Raw genomic sequence first — 21696 nt, 5'->3', positions numbered from 1 at the left:
TGGGAACGGGGACATGTAGCCGCGTACGATATTCGCGACCGGGTGATGGCTTGTGCTCAGCTGCTCGTCTCTGCTTCGCATTCTTGGGGGATGGGAACGTGTTGTGGAGGATTAGAAGGGTCTCAGGCCCAAATGACAAGGCGCATGCTTGTCGCATGTTGGCCCGATCGAGTATGCGAACCATTTCGAGGCGCAATGTGGTACTGGTCGGTCAGTCCACGGGTTAAACTACTTCCCCGTGTTTTGCTTGGTGTCAGTGTACGCGGGCACTGCGGAACTTGGGGCTCGTGTGAAGACGTGGTGACATCGCCATGGGCAGACGAACCCAGCGGCCATGTGTTCGTGGTACGGTTGATGATGAGGCTAATCGCTAAGTCTGCAGGTTTCACTGTGGGTCGCCATAAATGCGAGTTTAAAATGGGAGATTAGGTTGATCGTGTTGCTACTGGATCTGCCGGCTTCCCACGGGCGGCGGCAATGGCGCTCGATTGTGCACCGCACGAGATGGTCGTGAATCTGTCGATTAGTTCATTGATGCGCTCGGTCTTTCGATGGCGATGTATTCAATGTGATTTTTTGACTGCCTCCACAGGGATTTGCAGTGAGTGACTTTTCTGTTTCTACCAGCTCTCGGGTGTGTGTGGCGCACCGCTTGTGCTGCGCGTGTTGACGAGAGTCTAGGCGTGTAGCAGTGTCGGCACGGTCGCGCGGAGGCCGGGCGCGTGCTGGGTGTATGTGTCGATTTGCTGCTGAGGACCGTGCTGTCAGAGTCCCGGGTTCTGGAGCTGTCTCGGCACGCAAGTCCGTGTCCAATGTGTATTCGCGCCGGCGGCTGTGTAATCTGACTCGTGTCGGCGAGAGGGGGCCTCAGCGCTCTCTGGTTGTTAGGGTTACCGGTTTGCGTTTCGTAGCGCTTTATCGTGCACCGGCGCAGCTGCATGGGTGTTTTTCGGGCTATTGTTCATGGACCGCCGCATACGAAAAAGGCGTGTAGACGTAGCTGCATCGACGCGGGAGTATCGATGGGAACGGGGACATGTAGCCGCGTACGATATTCGCGACCGGGTGATGGCTTGTGCTCAGCTGCTCGTCTCTGCTTCGCATTCTTGGGGGATGGGAACGTGTTGTGGAGGATTAGAAGGGTCTCAGGCCCAAATGACAAGGCGCATGCTTGTCGCATGTTGGCCCGATCGAGTATGCGAACCATTTCGAGGCGCAATGTGGTACTGGTCGGTCAGTCCACGGGTTAAACTACTTCCCCGTGTTTTGCTTGGTGTCAGTGTACGCGGGCACTGCGGAACTTGGGGCTCGTATGAAGACGTGGTGACATCGCCATGGGCAGACGAACCCAGCGGCCATGTGTTCGTGGTACGGTTGATGATGAGGCTAATCGCTAAGTCTGCAGGTTTCACTGTGGGTCGCCATAAATGCGAGTTTAAAATGGGAGATTAGGTTGATCGTGTTGCTACTGGATCTGCCGGCTTCCCACGGGCGGCGGCAATGGCGCTCGATTGTGCACCGCACGAGATGGTCGTGAATCTGTCGATTAGTTCATTGATGCGCTCGGTCTTTCGATGGCGATGTATTCAATGTGATTTTTTGACTGCCTCCACAGGGTTTACGAGTGAGTGACTTTTCTGTTTCTACCAGCTCTCGGGTGTGTGTGGCGCACCGCTTGTGCTGCGCGTGTTGACGAGAGTCTAGGCGTGTAGCAGTGTCGGCACGGTCGCGCGGAGGCCGGGCGCGTGCTGGGTGTATGTGTCGATTTGCTGCTGAGGACCGTGCTGTCAGAGTCCCGGGTTCTGGAGCTGTCTCGGCACGCAAGTCCGTGTCCAATGTGTATTCGCGCCGGCGGCTGTGTAATCTGACTCGTGTCGGCGAGAGGGGGCCTCAGCGCTCTCTGGTTGTTAGGGTTACCGGTTTGCGTTTCGTAGCGCTTTATCGTGCACCGGCGCAGCTGCATGGGTGTTTTTCGGGCTATTGTTCATGGACCGCCGCATACGAAAAAGGCGTGTAGACGTAGCTGCATCGACGCGGGAGTATCGATGGGAACGGGGACATGTAGCCGCGTACGATATTCGCGACCGGGTGATGGCTTGTGCTCAGCTGCTCGTCTCTGCTTCGCATTCTTGGGGGATGGGAACGTGTTGTGGAGGATTAGAAGGGTCTCAGGCCCAAATGACAAGGCGCATGCTTGTCGCATGTTGGCCCGATCGAGTATGCGAACCATTTCGAGGCGCAATGTGGTACTGGTCGGTCAGTCCAGCGGGGGAAATGCTGCCGCTGTTTTTTGCGTGGTCTGGGTTTTCGAGTACACTGCAGAAATTGGGGCTCGTGTGGAGGCACAGGGACGTCGACAGGGGCGAGCGAAGCAATCGGCCATCAGTTTGCTTTCTGGGGAATGTTATGTTCATGTGAGTGGTCCGGGGGCTTTCTGTGTTGAGATGCAACGATATGGGTTTGAAGGTTGCAATGAGATGCGGCGGTAGGTGCTCAACGTGGTATCTTGCGAGTGACTATTGTACCGTTCCACCCCCCGGTGTCACAGTCTGGTGTGCTGTCGCTGCAGTGGCTTTTTGGATTCACAGGCATTTCTCGGTTTGTGCATGCTTTTTGTTGCAGTTGTTCAGGACGGTACGTTGGTGTGGTCACAACGTCAGCATCCACAAAGTCACAGATGAAATGATGTCGCGTAGAGCACGGCCCACGTGCCGTGTATTGATATTGGATTCTATACAAAGACCTCCGAGCGCAGCTCGCAATTTCACTGTCACACCCCGGGAGTGATAATCTTTGAGACAGGATTATTTATAAGCTTTTTCTACGGAGTATATACTTCGAGTTGGACTATTGGTGTAGATCGTAAATGTCTTTGTTTACCGGATCCAAGTTCTATTGTGCATTTCATGACCATCAAGTTGAGTGCATTAAGTATAGTGGCGTCCAGCGTATATTTTAAAATCCAGCAGTTGTATACAAGTTGTACGAATATCATGGTATTCACTTTTCTAGTCTCCTGCCTGATGTTAGTCTGCGCGGAATACACGGATCGGATTCTTGCTGGCCTGGCGCCTGTTTCGTAACTGGATTATATTCGATGATCTTATGTGTTATCATTGGTATATTTCAAATCGAATAAACAGAGGTATTGTAGTACCTCGGATACTGAATATGACTCCTGTTATGAGATCCAGACAACCAAGTTCTTTATGATTTCTGTATACCGCCACCCCACTGGACTGAAATCAAGTCCTGCGTCCCAGTAGTTGACAAGCCGTCAGCAGTTCATTTCCGGTCCGCCGGACACAATCGAAACTGAAGTGTCCCCTTATTTCGTTCAGAGAGTAGGAAAACAGCTTAATGGGATAGGTGACTATGAGAATCCCTCCCATCCATTATCTGTCGTGTGCAGAAGCAGACATCCATTATCTGTCGTGTGCAGAAGCAGAGACAAGCAGCAAGGGTCTGTCTTAGGGGAGAACTGAGGGGCTGTAGGATGCGAACCAGCCCTCCCATTTCGTCATACGCAGCAGAGCGACTGACTGTGCGAATACACCACCGGACGTGCTGCCATTATACGACCTTCTTCATATCGTTACTTCTATCATGCTGCTTATTGACCGCTTGCACGCACAGGGAGTAACACATCGAGTCTTTTTTCTGTTTTTTGTGCCAGACTGACATCAGCATCGGTCAATGGTTTTCGTCTGCCAGAGGCCTAGATGTAGTCATGCTTTTAAGTGCATAACTACATCATTTGCTGATGAGGGATGCGCTGATAATCTTTGACACAAACCGGGGCGCCTATTCTTTTGCGGGTCGAATCCATTTGGTTTAAATGCTTGATTTGGAAATCAGTTTGCAAAACACCGGAAGGAACTAGTAACGTTAGTGAAGAAAGTCACATTTGTCGGATGGAGTACTGAAATACATAATTCCCATTTCAGTACGTAGAGGGGGACATCAGCGGTTGTAAACCGCTGCGCGTGGATTTTGTCTTTCCGGCAAAACATTGCTTGCAGATAGCAGCACTGAGCCAAGGCATGCGTTATCCGCATACGTAGCATGGGAACCGACGTTGTGTGGCAGAGGCTCACCGACGCCCTGTGGGGAAGGTACTTGATAGAGTTTATGGAGCAGCGGCGGTCCATGATTGTCGAAGCGTATGTTCGTATGTGATGGTCACAATTTATTACGTGCTTGTGAATGGTGAGGCGATTCGGAAATGTTCGGACCATCAGGAGAGGAGAGTACGTCCCTAGCACTACTGAATGCCGGCTCACTAGGTCCACACTGTTAGCAGTGTGATGCACGAACGGTGAACTGAACGAGATGTTACATGTACTTCCACATTCTCCCTTCCAGGCTTCGAGTTTTGAGAAGCAAAGAGCCAGTCAGCACGCCTCTCAGATACAGATATTAATATTAGGCGGTTGACACGTACGTTGCTGCTTTGTTTTGTCTGCTGGCGTTGTTGTCGCTCCTCTTTCGACATTCGACCCAACGTCGGATGTACTTTTGGGACGTATGGTGTGTGTTCTACAGGAAACTGGACACCAACACCAACCAAACGCCAAAGCCCCACAAACTAGTAGCTAACTTCAAGAACTTCCAACCCGTCAAGCTCCCGTAGAGAGGCCGAACGATGCGTGCGGAGGAACGTTCGTTGCACGCGGTGTGGCTCGGCCGGTATCGCGCGTGAAACAGCTTTTTATGTTTGATGGATATTCGTCAGTATCCTCTGTTACAACAGAGGTAGTTACCTGTTTCGTCGTGTAGCACATAATTACATGTGTCTTTCTTCGCGGCCAGCTGCCTTCAGCAAATTATCCAAGTCGTTCACAGTAACTACCTGCCTAAGCCCGTTATGCTGTACGTGAGGAAGAATAGAGGAACCCACACCTGGTCTTCCAAATGCTTCTACCTGCGAGCAGTAGACCGACCTAGCGGTAGGGTTTATGATGAAAGAGTGTGCGAAAAAGGGTGAGTCGCTTCCATTTCGTGACTCGGTATTCGTGAGTCGAGCTTGATGGGAGTGCCGCTTGAAAATTTTATCTGCATGTTGGCGAATAAATTATTTGCATGTCACTCTCCCGCGAGGACTTACAAATCGTTTTTGTTATACCGTGTAGTGGTTGTGTCCTTCATGCGATCTATCACGCGTCTCGCGTTTCAAGGCCTGGACGAGGTCCATCCATTTTTGGTCATTTAAAGCGGAGTAGCTGCCATGCCCGTCTGTATGCAAATACATGAATTGTGCATGTTCTGCAGACCACGTAGCTACTTTTGCCATGATCTTAAGTGGAGTCTTACCACTTACAAGGCACATTCCAGGATAGCCAGGCAGCTATTGTGGTGCTCAGTATCATTAGCCGAAATGGATCTCTTGAGGTGTACAAGAACAACAGCACCTGTTTGCTCTAATAGGTTCACCACTTTACCGTTCGGTATCTCAAAACTTGTGCAACAAGGAACTAAGAAGAGCGGCCGTACAAATATTGCGCAGCATTTAGAGTGCTGTTCCCCAACGGCGTGAGCAGGCCGCCATTTTGGTACTACGTCGCGTGCGGATGATTGGCAGGCGAATCAGACGAACCATCCTGCGCGGTAGTCCATAATGCGATGCAGCAGCAGGACGACTAAGAGTGGTGTTTTTCCCCTATAACACTAAAATCACTAAACTAGACGTGATTTCGGTTCGACAGAACATCAGCACAACGACACCCTTCAGGAAGCGGCTGCCTGTAGATGATCCGAGGACACTAGAGGTCGAATTGTTATTTCTAAGCTCTTGGTACTTTGATGTTCAGCCACAATCCACGTCCTAAGTTGAAACGGTGCCTCCTTTGCAGCATGGCGGTCACCTGTGCCAATTCAATCCGACCGCGAAGACGGAAAGACGGCAATTCTCTCCTAAACGCCACATTTGTCCCCGAGCCTGAAAGCGTGTTCTACTGCTTCACGGCGGGTGCATAGTTTTAGCTCTTTCTGATACACCCCTGACGCCAGTCTGTGTGCGACAATGTGTCAGCTGCGCCCAGGGAAAAAAGAGCGAGCTGCCGGCTAAAGGCAACTGTATTTCGACACTGAAATTCACGCGAACTCAACAGATTGCTTTCAGCTTTGCAAGCGCCTCTCGCATGTTCCTGAATGGCGACAGCCGCATAGACATATCGCCGTGCGCTGGCGCAACCGGCAGGTGGATGGTCCACTACTTCATTCGATCGATTGCTTGTAACAAGTTCCGCACGGTGCAGCTTGTATTTCCTACTGTATCATCTCGAGCAGCCCGAGCTGTCGCCTTGCTCCGGGGGACTGCCGTCTTGTGTCCTCCAACCAACGGATCTAGTGACCGGCTCAGTTCGGATCGGACACGTGCATCGCCCCCTAGGGTTACACGTTTTTGTGTGCTTAGAACCAAGTTTGACCGCCGTGACTGCTATGTCTTGGGTCGTTGGTGGGATGACAAAACATTTTTCACTCGGAAGATTATCTTCTGCCACTGTAGCTACGCTCTTACATTCGTTTGAACACTACCGATTTTGAGGCAGTTGGAAGGAATGGCAGAGCTCTTTGGGGACGTTCTCCCTCCTTACCAGTATTGTCCACATATTTTGCACACAGTTCGGTCCTCAGTTCCTCAGTCCTAGTTAGCCCTTGTGCTCAGGCAACTCTTCAAGCGTGGAAGGGATATCTACACCGTCGACCTTTCATCCGACACAGGCCGCCTTTCCCAAACAAGCAAAATAACACCGACAGGAAGCAGTGGCGAGACGGGGCTGCAGCTGCCTTTTGTTGTTCGGTTTTGAAACCAAGAAGTGCCGTATAGGAAAGTTGCGACGCACCTCTGCAGGGAGTCCCCATTTTTGGTGCCGTCGTCCACCTGCTGGCCGGTGGGTGGATCGAGCTCCCTGTTCAACGCCGAGGTGCTCGGTGCACCTGTGCAGTCGAAGCGATGAGCCGGGGCCTTCCCATCTGGTGTGTTTGCCTCTATTTTGCTGACAAGGCGGCTCTCCGTTTCGCCGCCGTCCACTTTTTCTCGCGCACGCGCTCGCCGCCGCAGCCCTGGTAGCCAACGACACCTAAAAAGGAACCTTCTGAGCCAGCAAGGGGCCAGAGAAGAAAAGGCACATTATACACAGGGAACGATGTGTGGCGTGTAAGAAGTGCGCTCCCTGTCGAGGGTCGAAATCTCTCATAAGTGAGCAAAGCAGAGCCCGGTCTTGCTCTGCGAGTCCGTGCGTTTTGCGTTTTTTTGGAACTGAGGCAGCGTCGAGAAAGCCGTTCGTTCGCCGAACCCGGGCACCGTCCAATTGGTGGGCGCGAGAGGGGGACGATGAGGGGGGGTGGGCGGACAGCGGGGAGGGGCAACACCACTATCCTCGCGCCGGCTGCCCGTGAACTGCACGACACCCCGTGCCCGCCGACCGCCCGTGGAGCGCACATAAGTTTGCTGCTCCCTGCCTCCTTGGAGAAGGGAAGAGACTGCGGAAAACCCATCTTCTATGACGTCTTGACCTTTCCACTGACTCCGGTTTTCCTCTGTAGATATCTGTTGCCGCTGATTGGGACTCAAAGTGCTAGCCCAAGTCGAGTGTGCAAAGAGCCGGCTTTCTGCCTTTCCTTTTCATTACGACCCTCCTGGTGTTTCTCTGGGGGCGGGCAGTCGTTTTTTGGCCCTTGGCGCCGCAGTACTGCTTGGCCGGCTTATGAGGTGCACGGAAAACAAGAGCATCGCGGGAAATCAAATGTGGCCACAGCTGCAGTTCTGAGGCGTCGGTTGCTCGACAGTTCACCTACGAAGCTCAGTCGAAGCCTTTGCTTTTTTGGCAGTGGAAGATCGAAGCGAAGGTGTGAAAAAAGAGTTTGACTCCGATGGCTGGACGCTGACGAGAAGGGACAGCTCGGGCCCGAAGGAAGGCTGTCAAGCAAAGTCATGCGCGTTTAGAGACGATGGCTGTACCGCGACGGGCACAAATTCTGCAGCTCCTCCTCGTCGCCATCGACTGTAATGAGCCATAATGCATCACTTTTCTGACCAATATCTTGACGTGCACTGAGGGATGAGGCCTGTTGCTAAGAGGCCGAACGTATCTCGTCTGAGTTGCGAAACAAGGTTCGCTCAGAACACTTGTTTCTGGGTCCCCAACTCGTGTGTCTAGATGATCCACCTGTATGCACGTGACAATTTTTCTCGGTCAGTGAGGCGGCCTGAGGCGGGCATGCGGTTTCGGTCTCTTGTTGCCGCACCGCTGCAGCCATGGGCACTTTTCGGTCAGTGCTGTGCTGAGGATCGCTTTTTACCTGGAGGCGGCTAGAGAAGCCAGGAAAGGTACCTAGAACCTGAAGGCTCTTTTCACCCAGGTAGCACACCAGCGGCGATACGTTTCTGGTGAAAACGTCAAGGGTGGTGCGGAGTGTGCTGTTGTGCGGAGCAGGGAAGACTGCACACCTGCAGGTAACAAACTGAACCGCTGTCAACTCGAACCAAAATGGCTTCTCCGCCGCGCTCAAACAACAGAAGTGCACCTTCTGCTGGCTCATTGAGAAGGAGTCCTCAAGATGCTGATCAGATGCTCGCTTCTGCGCTCGACGTATCCCAGAAGAAAAGTTCGGATGTCGAACCGCCGCTCCCCTTGCTTCCGCATGGCGGCCGCTCGTGGAGGTCATCCGGTGAGGTTAGCCCGCTGCCTGCGCCGGCGCGCATTGGGAGTCCCCGGATCACAGCCACGCTGTGTTGTTCCCCGTCCCTCGCATCGCTCGCTCAGAGGGCCGATATGGGAAGTGCACCAAAAGACGCTGACGTCGAAGCTGTAAACGTTCTGGCACCGACATCGAAGGGGAGTGCCTCTTTTCCTTCCGCTGTGGGGGAGATGTCCTCACGAGCTTCCACGTCCCCTTCACTCCTAGGTGGTGTGTTCACTGGGCTTTCTCGCTCTCGGACTAGCTCAGAACAGAGGCCATCTTCACCCAGGTCTGTCGCGCTACCACTTGCCCACGCGGGCGCTTCCACAGCAGTTTCCAGTGCGATCGCCTTAAGCCCAAGCCTTCCTGTTTCCTCCGGGGCTCTCAGTGGCTGTCTCTCGCTTGACCAGCAGAAGGGCGTGTGCGAAACTGCGTCGGGCACATGTCCCGATGCAGCCCTCGGGAGACTCGCTGGAGCTGGTGCCGGTCCGCAGCTGCCTTCTGCCGTGCCCAGTATTCTCTCAAACGTGAGACCTAGCTCGCTTTTCACATCGGTGACACCAGGAGGTGCACCAGCCGTCCCTGGAAGCCTTTCCACCACGCCGGCTCTATCTGCTCACCCCTGGGCCTCTCTGGCTTCAGCCTACTGCTCTCGGGAAACCTTGCTGGGGCGAACGGGTGGTGGTCCCAGTCTTGTATCTGGAGGTGCCGGGTTCATTCCGCCAGGTCTCCAAACGCCATTCCACTGCGGAAAGGGAAGCCAGAGCAATGGTAGCGGGCAAGCGCATGCTGGCGCCCTCGGCATGCAGCAGATGTCACATCAGCCCCACGGGGCAGTGGGCCACCTTCATGGACGAGAGAGCTTGCCGAAGGTCGTGGGCGTGCGCTACGACAAGGTGAACAAGACATGGAGGGCTTCATGGTACGACCCACAGTCCAAAAGGAGAGTGGAGCGCAAATTCAGCGTCAATAAACTAGGATTCATTAACGCGTACAACATGGCCACAGGTGAGCACTACCTATTCAAGACAAGATCCCTCGTGCGAGCGCGACAGCCGTAGCATAGGAACCTCTTGGTGGATAGTTGCACTTCCTCGTTTGACACTTTACCGAACTGCCCAGCTGCCGTCTGGTCGTCCACGGCTAAACTTTTACGGCGGCCTCGCGGTAGGATACGTTACAAGTGCAGACGCCTGCCAGAAGCGGCAGATGCGGGAGAGGAAGCTGGGCGCGACAGGGCGCGGTGTAGAGGGACCCCCTTCCGCTAGCAGGCTGCGACGGCGGCCCCAAACTAATGTTAACTGTGTTTTCCCAGATACACGATCATGCCCATATAGAAGGGAGGTTGCTTGGGGAGGGTCAGGTATCGGCGGAAAACCCTGGCCCATGCCGAGAGCCGGTCGAGTTGAGATATATTTCTACAACACCTGTTTGATCTGACGACACACGAACACTAGAGGGACCCAATGCTTTTGTGTTGCTCTTCGGTAGGCCTGGTGGGACTCTACGAGGCCCACCATGGATCGTCGGCGAGGCTTCGTGTGCAGTGGCAGGGGGAAACTGTGTAGAGCGAGGGTGCCCAGTGTGTGCGGGCACTGTATTCGGCGTCGGCGCTAGCTGGTACCGTTATGAATACTCAGCGCAAGCAGCTGCACGAAAACTAGAAGCCTTACTCCATCTCGTTTCTCCTTTCTGTCCAGAGTGCCGAAAGCTACAAGAACAGAAGCTAGGACTGCGCGACCGAACCGGTCGCAAGCAACATCAACCCTCGAAGACTCCCTCAGTGGTCGCGCGACCAGCAGGCGTCTTGGGCTCTGCCTCCCTCCCTACATGCATGCCGCAGCTGGAAGTAAGTAACCTGTTCCATCTAACGAGACATAGCCAGCGCCCCGGCAGAGTACCCCTCGTACTTTCACGCGAAGGTATTGGTTGACACAGCTGCGGGAGAGAAGAAGCGTCTTGTCACGGGTAGATCCCGACTGGTCTCATGCAGTTATATCTGCTTATCTCAAGACAAGACGGCACGTCTCCTCTGAGCGCGGAATACTTCCGGCGGACGCGAACTCCCCAGCAGGCCAATAGTGGTTTGCCTACTGGTGAGGGTTGGTCTGCGAGGCCAGGCACGCCGCTGCGAGTCTCAGCTCCTTGCCTCATGTTTCTCGGGCAGCTGGTGCGGTCCATCCTGTCTAAAAGTCGCTTCCGCTGCACCATTTGAAGCAACCCTTGGAACCAGTAGGGCAGGCATCATCTTCCCACTGTCGTTCTGGTTGGAACGGTCTGAGAAACGGCTGTGCAAGTTACGAGTCGACGCCCCGCGAGCAACAACCGGCCTACCGCCACCGACTGGCTAACGCTTCTGTCCCACACAACCCATGTAGACAGGGGCGTGTCGATCTTGGTTTTTTCTGCAGCTTCAACGCCATCAGGAACTGCTGGCGCAGACTTCATCCTGGGCGGCTTCCCAGTCTCTTTCCTCTGACCGTGAGAAGGACGCCCTGCAGCCATACCTTCCTTTTGATTTCGACCGCGCACTGAATGCCCACCATTTAGCAGCCGGGATTGACGCCGGCAGTTTTCCGTCACCCGACGCATCCGCTCTGGCTGCGTTTTCGGCAGCTACTGACTCTTTCCTGTCTTCCCAGGCCGCTCTCAATCCGCTGGAGGAAACGCAGCGCTCTCCTGTCCTTCCGCACCAGCATCATCCTCTATTGACGGCCCCGTCATATACCGCGAAACCAGAACTGCACGGTGGACCTCGTGGCATTTCAAACATGCCCGACCAGCAAGTTCAGGGGCCAGGACTCGGACATCCGCCAGGAGGTCCGATCCCGGAGACACAGTCGGAAGCAAGCGAGATCGGAATCTGCCGTTCGTCTACGCGGAGCCGGAAGCGGAAAGATGCTCCTGAAGAAATTACAAGCCCAAAGAGCTGCGGGTCTGCGGGACCTGAAGGCGATCGTATACCCAGCGGTGCGACGGACGTGACGCAGGATAAGGCGGCGAACGCGGTGCTTTGGACAGGAGGAGGTACGTCGCGTTCGCGCGACCCGGGGCGGCAGCTCTCAACTTCTCCGCAACAAGGTGAGCATGAGGCAGAGTCCCGGAGCGGAAACCGCAGGCATGCTGGCGGAGGCCAAGGCGTGGGCCAACACTGCACACTCAGGATTTCGGGGCAAGGGGCATCCGAAATAGGAACCGATGCAGGGAAATATGAAGGTGTCGGCCAAGGAGCGAAGCTTGCCGGGGACGACAGTTGCGCTCCTTGCGGCGGTGAGGGACAAAATTCACGAGAAAAAAAAGAGGAGAACACTGCGAAGAAGCCTCGACGCCAATCGACAAACGAAGAGAGTAACCTTTCAAAAAGCGGCAGCAAGCCACGTTGCCGAGCAGATGGCGAGACAACGCCTGACGACGAGCCGGCAGACGGGGCCTCTTGGATGAGCAAGGACACGGACAAGGCGAACGTAGAAGAACCGACCTACCGTGCAGGACACACCACGTCGGGCCCAAACTCCCAACGCGCAGGTGGTGACATGAGCAGGTCTGGGCGTGGAGACAAGTCGCACCCGGTAATCGGCGACCGGACGCTGTCGGGAAACGGGCGGGAGAGCAAAGGCGGAAGGCCCGAAGGGTCAGAGGACGCTCTGGAGGTCAACAGCAGTTTCGAGAAAAGGCACGGGAGACGAGGCGATGGCCGCGAGCTCCGCGACAGGGACGAGAGAGTGCCTTTCTCACGTATGGGAGCGGAGTGTGGCGGCAGGCACTGCGGGTAAGTCTCTTCGCTTTGTCTCAGGAACCGAAAGGACAGCCCTCGTCAGACAGGCCGTGCTGTCAAGTCGCACACACTCTTGTGACTCTGCCCTGGCTGAGGCAACAGAGTCCAGCATCGAAAGCGTGTTCCGAGCTTATAAAGGTGCAGGCGCTGGAGCTCTTTGCTGTGCAGTGGAAGAAAGGCCGCGTGAATCTCTGCAGCTTTGTGTGGCTGCGCTTGCATTCCGCTGCAGCGAACGAGGGACTCTACGGACGGCAATTGCCACGCCTTCCATCGGCGAACACTCGACCCAGGAAGACTTTCTGTCTCTCCCGCCTCGATCTCCATCATCTCACTCGGTGCATGCGTGCAGCAAACGCCGCGCACTCCTTTCTGCATCCTCCTTTGCTCCATCCCCATTTCTTCCTTCAAGTTTCTCGCTGGCGGCTTTTGCACTGGCGGCCGCGCCAAGCGGCGCAGCCGGTGACGTCCTCCTTTGGTAAGGCGGCGCGTGAGTTCGGCGTTGTCCCTCTCTCGTGCGCAGCGTTTTACCGGCCTCGAGCGCATTCTCACCGGCCGTAAAGTTATGGAAGTTCTCCGTCGTTGCCGCCGCAACGCAGCCTTCGATGAAGACGGGTAAACAATTCGGGGCATGGGCTCGTCTGCTGCGCGCGCGGGTTGGTCCGGAGAGAAGCTGCTTTCAAAGCAACTTCGCCCGCCATCCCCACAGCTCCTCCCCGCTAAACGTCCCGGACATCTCTTGCGGCATACTTGCCTCAGTGCCTGCTCTGTGTCGTTCTGCAGTCCCGCGGCGAGACCGACTCTTCCCATCTGCGGATCGACTGACTCATGTCGCGGTGTCCCCACGAGCCCGCTTTCCTGTGCCTTCACGTGCCAGCACCTCAGCCCTTGCTCAAAAGCTCTTGGAAGTGTCGCCTGTTGCTGCAGAAGGCACTCCGCAGCCCTGCAGGTGAGAACAAAAAGCCCCCTGATAGAGTCTGTGGCGTGTCTAGCTTCGTAAAGAAGTAGTACACGTGCAACCCGACGCCGGACGGCTGCCTGCATTGCCGGAGCAATTGCACTATGTAGAGTCCTACGACTCGAGACCCATAGAGTGGTCTTCTCTAGGCGACTTCTACGGAGCCGGCAACCTAGACAGTTGCTTCACTCTCGTTCGGCCAGAGCCAGCACGTCGAAATGTCTGTTGACGCAAAAACCGACTGCTTTAAGACCCTGCATAGAACTGAGCGCTTAACCTCGGGTCGGGGTGGCCGCAGATAGTGCCTGGTGCGCCTGAAAGGGCCCTCATACGCATGTTCTAACAGGTGGAAGGCATGCAGTGTTTCTGTTCATGTCCAGCGGCCGTTTGTGGGGCCCGACGTGCCTTTTCTCCACAGAGGGCTCCTGCAAGAAAGGGGCCTCACGCCGAAAAGCGCCTGAGTGTTGTGCGTCTGCCGTCTTGCTTTGAGCACCACCCTCACCGGCAGTTGCCTTTCCGATCCGTTACCGTCGCGAATATCTGGAGACGTCTGCGTGTTCTGTGTGAGCGTCGCGAATATCTGGAGACGTCTGCGTGTTCTGTGTGAGCGTCGCGAATATCTGGAGACGTCTGCGTGTTCTGTGTGAGTGTGTCGTCTCAGGAGAGCAGCTGTGATACCTCGTGCTGCAGCCGGCGCTGGACGTGCACCTGCTGCGGAGACGACTGCCAAGGTTTCTCGCGGCCTGTGCTGCGTCAGAGTCGCCACGTCAAAGGAGAGTGCGCCGGTCGAGAGTCCCCGCTGGCGAGCGCCGGCTACCCGGTCACTCGTGGGCGGCTTCCAAAGAAGCCCGATTGGAAGCCAAGTGGCGAGTCGCTTGAGGCCTCATCTTTGTCTCCGTCGTCCAGCCCACACCACCCACCGACGGAGGAGGGAGGCGACCTGTCGGGCAGAGAGTCCGCTGCCTGCGGACACGAGAGCGGACAGACTGTCGCTCATGGCAGGGGAGACAGGTGGATTTCCTCCTGTTCCCTAGTGCCCGATACCAGCAGCACGCCTACGGGGCCGTTGCTCATTCTGCATCTCACCAAAGAACTCGTGCTTCTGCTCCTCCAGTCCGTCCAGGATGCGCTCCGGGCTTTGGGCCCAGGTTGTCCCTTCGCCGAGCAGTTCGGCAAGCTCGAGAGCAGTGCCGATGCCTTTGTTTCCGACCGAGAGTTGGAGCACGTCAGCCGAGAGAATCCCTGGCGAAGAGACAAAAAGCGCCGGGGCGACGCCTCTCCGCTGCGACTCGAGCCGACCGCCGCGGGGGAGGGCAACAAAGGAAGCGAGCGGGACACGGGCTGCGATATCTCGACAGAAGATGCGCGCGTATGTGAGGCAGCCATCGAGCGACACAAAGACATTGTGAGAATGGCGAGCAACGTGAACAGTCTTGGGCGTTACACGAAGATTTTTAGGATTTGCATCAAGACCAAGCAAGTGCCGACTCAACTTCCTCACCTCGACCTCGTGCAACTGCTACGCCAGCTGCTGAGTTTGCCGCGTGTCGAAGAAGAAACCACGCGCCGCCTGTTGCCAGGGTCTGCGCCGGGGGCCGACAATGCGCACTCCAGCGCCTCGTCGACGGAGGGATCCTCGGGCTACCTCAGCCCTGCGGAGTCTTGGCGACGGCTGCCAGGTACTACTCGCTCGGGCGGAGGGCGGGAAGAGAAGGGAGAATGCGACCGCTCAGGAGTCGCGCCGAGAGGCGGGCGTGTGAGCCGCGTTACAACTGCGGAAACCGACGAGGGGGACCGCGAGGAAGAAGAGGGCGGAGGGTCTGAAAGCGTCCTGCCGGGGCCTGACGGAGACAATGCACGGGAGGGTGTCAAGCTCGGGGGAGCCCACCCTTCAGACGGCGGAAGCCGGGATGGCGAGCGCGTCGGCGCGCAAGTGCATCCGTCGTCCCGACTCTCCAGCTCTCGCCGGGGCTGTGAAGACCACGAACAAGAGCGAGAGGAGGGGGGTGAACGAGGGCAAACGAAGCACGAGCACCAGGCGCAGGCTTGTCACTCTCACAATACGCGCAGCAAAAGCAATTTGGCCAAAGGCGGCAGCGGGTGTGGAGGCTCCCGCGCAGGCGCGTTGCACGGTGGACCCACTCCGTGCTTGTCGACACACAGGCACAGCCGAGCCGCAGCGTCGCGTCGGGGCGCCTACAACACGCGGCAACTGTCCACCGAGGCTCCGGAATGTGTGGAGCTCAACAAGGCTCGAGATGCGGCCGCAGGAAAAGAGGAGCGAGCCTCCGGAAAGACTGAGCGGAATGCTTCCAGTTGTTCTCCGGGGGCTGCGAATTCTGCGGCCGATTCCCGAGGAGGCCCCCAAATTCACAGATACCTTCCAGCAGCCGCGCCAGCCGCGGAGAGACTGTCACCACTCACCTCGTCTCAAGTCTCCCCGTCCCTCCCTCCCTCTCCTAAGCTCCCACCCTCAATCTGTTTCGGTGACCGAGTGCCTCCAGACTCATCTGGCCACTCAGGAGACATAGGTTCCAGTGCACCGTGCTCCAGTGAGGACGGTCTTATCGAGGGCCGAGACTTCGATATGGCTGAAGGCTCATCTCGCGGAGGCGAGGGCGCTGTACAAGACTCCCTTGCTCAGTTGCTTCTGTAGCCGCACAGGCGATTCGCATGTGCGGACTTCCTAGCAGGATGAACAAACCGTGAAAATGTTTAGCTGTCTCTAGAATCGTTTTTCCACCCTGACAAGAAAGCGACGAGCTGCCCCAATCTCCGGTGATGGTCGGAGCTTCACAGTCGAGCGTTGAATTCCGCCCTTCATGCACAGTAGAGGTTTTCCCGCCAAAGTGCAGCTGCTCAAGGGAACCCAACTCTGGTAGAACAGATCTGCGCGTACCAACCAGTTCAGCTGGTTCGTCTGCGACAGCTTGGACGAAAGAGCTGCCAATGGTAGCAGCGTTGCTCTCGGGATCCAAAGTTCACGAAGCCCTACGGCGACCTTTTTCTGCTGTGAACAAGTTTATAGAGAAGCGCAGGAGAGCCCGTTTTTGTGGGAACGGGACTGGAGAGCGCCGGAACCTCTCGTATGCTTTCTTTCAGTTCCCACCCTGCTTTTCCGCGTGGTGCCTCACCGTTTGTATAGAAACTAACTCCGCACGCCATTGTTTAGGTCTGTTGACCTGAATATTTTATTTTCTGTGATCCTCTCTCTTGCGCGTTCGTGTGCGGTAGAGTTTTGCCTTCGAGCGTTTATTTTTTTCACCGCTGTTTGCCGTGTGGCAGCGCCTGATATCGGCGGGGGAGTTAGTGCTCGCTTCCGCCTGCCGTACCAGTGAAGAGGGAGTTGAGAGGTGCGTGTCGGTAATGCAGGCACTGCAGCGACTATTGACATTCCTGAGACTTCCCTGGTGTTTCATGGGCCACGCTTGGCGTAGGGCGTGCCCGAGCGTGGAGTCGGATGCAAGGGACCGTCTTGGTGGCAGAGTCGGAATCGCCAGTCTTTTGCGTTCCTTCAGGAGTTAGAAAAATAACCAGGAAGGAACGAGACGGGCTACTGACTGAGTGGAAAGTAGGCTGTAGGTCTCCGAAATGGAGGCACTGTACTCCCGTGTAGCTCTCAGCTGCTCGTATGTGTGCATGCGTAATGAATTTGACTGAAGATGTTTCGACCCCCGCGCTTCATGGAAAGGGTGAACCACACGTTTCTTTCCTGTGTACTTTGTCTCCAAAACGGCTTCCGTGGCGAGGTCGTCACGATCTCCCCTACATAATTCCTCTGAAATCTCACGTAAAACTGTCAGATTAAAGGCAACGTGATAAATTCACAAATGTGCGCCAGCAACAGCAAGGCGTCGGGTCTTCAGCAACGAATCAGTTGCAAGGGATTTCCACAAATGCCGCCTAACATGACGGTAGCCTGTGTCACCAGTTTAGGGTGGAATACCCACAGTAGTGTCGGCAATGTAACTTAGACACGGTGTCAGCAACTTGCCCTCGGCTTCGACTGTTTTTTTGGAGCCAAACAACGAGCCTGGCTCTGCAATCTATGTTAGGAGTACAGCAGGCTTCGGGGATCCACTGACAAAGAACGCAAACGGATCCCCGCCTACGACACGTTCTGAACCCATGACCGATCGTGCTCCAGCACCCCAAAACACGTTTGCATAAACAGCTGTTCTCAAAAAACTGCAGAATCATGTCCTTTCTAGTTTATGGTTCACCTCGGCTCATGGCTGCGGATGGTGAGCGAGAAATCGACAACGACCGGTCCCCTACCCCCCCCCCCCCCCCCCCCCCCCGCCGCTAAGATGAGCAGAGATCAGCCGTCCCTTCACAAGGTGCAAAGAGGCATGCTCCACAGAGGGGCCACTCTTGAGGTGAAGGTGACCGTCTCGCGAGCTGTGCGTTTTTAGTCGAAACTGTGAGTGTTCTGGAGTGATTTGTCGCTGAAACAAATGAAGCGACTCTCTATCGGTAGTTTTCCGTGCGGCTCAAATCAGATCTGGCATCCACCCAGCCCGTAATCCCCTACAGCGCTGCAGATGTTCGCTCGGCCCTGTCGCGACGATTCACTTTTCACGCCAGCTACCTCACGGAGAGGTATCAGAGAGGAGTCTTTGCGCGACGTCCTCCGGCCATCGCTGATGGCGTTTACGTGCAGTAGGTCGCGGTGTGTGAAAATACCAAAACACTGCGATCAGTGGGCGCCAGCTGCCAGGATCGAAACACGTTTTTGCGAGGTAACTACGACTTAAACGACAGTCGTCTCTGCAGACGGTCATCCGCCGCAGAAAAATCTGACCCACAAATGACGAGGGATACACATGCAAGTTCCTGGTTCACACAGCGTTCGGGCTGAAGGACGGACACTAAATCGCAAACGCCTCATGAACCAAGCCCAAATAACCTGTCAACTTGCAGTATTATTTACGTTTTTCCATTCGACAACGCCGTGAGGAAGTCACCTCTACTCCTGAGTCGAGATGCTGGGGTTCCGTCCCACTCGAATCTATGTACAAGAATCCCCCTCTCCTCCCCCTCTCCTCTCAGCAAAAAGTGGTTTGTCGAAGCCTCGGAACAGTTCAGCAGACTGAAGTCATTATACCGTGAATGACGCGCACGCGGACAGATACTCTGTCAGAGAGCAGCGGTAGACTGCTTTCGCTACACAGCTCTTTTCCAACTCGCCGCTGGGAAATGGTCGGCGAACGCGCGCCAGTTTCCATTCCTGGGGAAATCCAATGCAACCGGGACGAAGCGGGTCACTGTTTTTAGTTTGCTCAACTCCCTCACATTCCTCCAGTGAGACGGTGTTGCTTGTCTGCCCGTCGATATCCCCTGGGAGACTGTTCTCCGCCGCAGTCGACTCTAGCGGAATGCCACCAGAAAGCCATGCCCGCGGCCCGTGTCGTGATTGTTTCAGCTCTGCTAAGTAACCTTCGCCACGCGCTCGTGGTGGCCACGCGGTTTGACAGAGGGAAGCGGCCGTTCCGCTTGAGGAAAGGGGATGATCAAACCGTCCCGGAAAAGAAGAGGTTTGTACTGACTGAACGGGACGCCCATCACGGCGCTATTTCGGTAGTGCGCGATGTTTGCCTGCAAGAGACAGGTAAGAAAGCAAGAGAAAACGAAACAGTGCGCGGAAAACCCCGTAGCGGACAGAATAAACAGGCGCCCTCAAACCAGGCACTTGGATCGACGTCCAGGCGCCACCACGGCAGTGGAACTCCGGGCCGATGAGGCGGCACAGGACGTGGAAGTCGCGCAGCGCGCTTCAGGCGAGATCAGCACACTTGCGGTCTGCGTTCGAAAAGAAGTTGCTCCTCACCTGGAGGCCCTGAACGCGTCCCCACGTGCATGCGCAGATTTTCTGGGACTTGAAAGCAGTGAGCTTCAGGTTGTGAAAGGCTTTTTTGAAGTGTGCAGCAACGAAAGGATGGACGAAATTGATGAAGCAGTACCCTACGTTGCACGAGTTGCGGAAGTCGATTGGGAGGTAGAAGAAATCAAACAGCCCTGCAGAGAAAAAACAACACAGAAGCTCTCGAGAGAGAATCGGCTACCTTCGTCGCGGACACGCGAAAGCTTAGTGGCGACCTCCGCTCTTTGGATCTCCCACGCCAAAACTGCAAAAGCGTACGTAGATGCATGCAGTTACCGATATACACGAATGCAGATACTGGCAGAATCGTACGTATCGCGTAAATACACGTACAAGAGAGCAAGTACCACGGATGATCCTACGCGAGGCGACGGCAGGGAGACTGAAGAAGTGAAACACGAGTTCGCAGAGCCCCCGAGTACCTTTGTATGTCTCGTTCAAAAGAGAGACCATCATTTCCTGAGTGTACTTGTTCGGGATGTTCCTCAGCATAACCGTCGTCAATCCCCCCGAAAAGTCTTCTTGAGAGACAAGCTCTGTTGCGTGGAAGCAACCGCCCAGCTGGACGAGACCGTTCTTCCTCCTTCTCCCAGTCTCCAGCACTGTCTCGAGGCCTCCTTCATCCTGCCGTTCCTCACCACTCGCCTTGCTCCACGCCTCTGCTTCTGCCGCCTTTGCGCTCTCCTCACACGAAGGCGACGCACCGTATGTCTCTGCTGCGGTGTCCGTCTGTCCCTTTTTCAGCGTTACCCTTTCACGCTCGCAACCCTCCTGCGTACTCTGGTCTGCTTCACAGCCCGCCAGGGCCGGAGCTTTTGATCTCTCTCGTCCTTCCGTGCCGGTCCTGACGCCAACTTGCTCCTCTCTCTGAGACAGACAGTCAGTCGGCTGTCGCGAAGTTTGCGACCCGCCGCCGGGGACACTTTCCCCCGCGAGTTTACGAGCAGCCATGCACACCCCAGTTGACGAGACGCCTACCATCGCGTGTGAACAGTTCTCGTTGCCCATGTCGGTAGTCCCCTTTGTCATTTCACGGCTACCTGTCGCGGAACTGGAGGCGCGCGAAGCTGAAGCGGAGGCGGGCACCGCAGAGTTGGTCTCCGACTCGCCCGCGCTCGCAAGACCGGAAGATGTCTCCGCCATAAGCGCATCTCGGTCGCCACACGAACTCGAGGATGCCGGCGGAAGTGCTGACTGGTCCTGCCGCCGGGAATCCTTTGCTGTTCCGTCCGGCGCCTCGGCACACTCGCCTGCAGCCACAGACGAAATCGAGGCATCTCCGTGCTGAGACCGGCCGACGCATATGCCAGGAAACGCAGCGCGGCTGTGAGAGAGCGGACGCGTTAGCTGGGGCGCTGAATCTATGGACTGACTATTTCCAGTACCCAATTCGATCCACTGTTTACAGTTAAGACTCCTTGGGCAGTCCAGGGAGACACAGAAGCGAAGTTCTCGACGTCCCAGGCATCTAGAACGCTCAAGAACGCAACGGGAGCGCTCCGATCGCATCTCTTGGATATACCCGCTCCAAGGAGCCCCGGACCACGCCCACTCAAGGCGCAGGCTGTCGCAGACCCGGTAAGCACGAGAAGACGGAAAGGATCTCCACGCACACGAAGGCGCTGAGTCGCAAGGTCTGTGGAGAGTGATATGACGATGGGACGTCTCAGAGCCAGAGGCGGGGTCTCTGACACTAAAGTATCTAGGATACTGAGTAAGACTCAGTGATGAGAAAGATACAGAGAAATGAGAAGTTGATGCTTGCTGAAGACCACCACCTCGCTGGACGATTCAAGACAGCGAACAGTGGTGGATTTCCACTCGCTCGCCCGGGGGACCGTTTGGCGGCGCTGGAGACAGTCAGGTGAAGAACGCGTCGCCTTGGTGTCTTTTCCAGAGTCTCGACTCTCTCTGAGACAGAAGAAAGGTACAAACAAGGCCCCCAGAGAAACAGACGTACCTTCCACGTGACACGCATGGTCTTGCGCTGCGTGCGAATCTCCACCTTGACCCCGTCGCTCCTCCACGGGGTGGGACGCCTCTCCGCTGCGTGCAGGAGGCGCAGGAGGAGGCGTGAGGAACGTGCGATGGACGATCAACTGTACGGATTCCATGTTTTCTCTCCGGGCAACGAACCGCACGTAGTGTCAGCCGCCGCAGGTTCCGGAAGCGCATGGGCAGAGCGCGCCCGATGAAATGCAAGAAGACGCGTTCCTTCCTGCTACCAGGAGGGCGAGCATCCGCGGGGGAGGCAGCACCTTCGCTGGAACGCCGTTTTTTTTCGTCGCTCTCTCGCGAACGCGCCGGGAGGCCGCTCGCTGAGAGGTGGGCGGAAGATCCCGAAAAAGACACCCGCGAAGAATCAACAGACGCGAGACGACGCAGAACGTTTCTCGC

At 55.9% G+C, this 21696-nt stretch overlaps 2 protein-coding genes across 2 annotated transcripts; one reads left to right on the top strand and one right to left on the bottom strand.

Annotated features, from left to right (window-relative positions):
- Positions 1-8646: 8646 nt before the first annotated feature.
- Positions 8647-16071, top strand: NCLIV_009480 (uncharacterized protein; the record flags this gene model as incomplete). The annotated part of the gene is made up of 6 exons (XM_003880462.1): positions 8647-8678; positions 9074-9693; positions 10386-10534; positions 11097-12454; positions 13385-13406; positions 14077-16071. The coding sequence occupies 6 exons, from the start codon at positions 8647-8649 to the stop codon at positions 16069-16071; spliced, it is 4176 nt and encodes a 1391-aa protein (XP_003880511.1).
- Positions 16072-18845: 2774 nt separating this feature from the next.
- Positions 18846-21413, bottom strand: NCLIV_009470 (hypothetical protein; the record flags this gene model as incomplete). Its single annotated transcript, XM_003880461.1, has 4 exons — positions 18846-19013; positions 19246-19433; positions 19722-20549; positions 21260-21413. 4 exons carry the CDS (start codon positions 21411-21413, stop codon positions 18846-18848), a joined length of 1338 nt encoding a protein of 445 aa, XP_003880510.1.
- Between the last annotated feature and the right edge of the window lie 283 nt (positions 21414-21696).

This window comes from Neospora caninum, chromosome III (assembly GCF_000208865.1).
Source record: "Neospora caninum Liverpool complete genome, chromosome III".
In the NCBI taxonomy this organism is placed as follows: Eukaryota; Apicomplexa; class Conoidasida; order Eucoccidiorida; family Sarcocystidae; genus Neospora; species Neospora caninum.
Note: the sequence above shows the minus strand (reverse complement) of the source record. Positions and strands in the feature narration are given on the sequence as shown.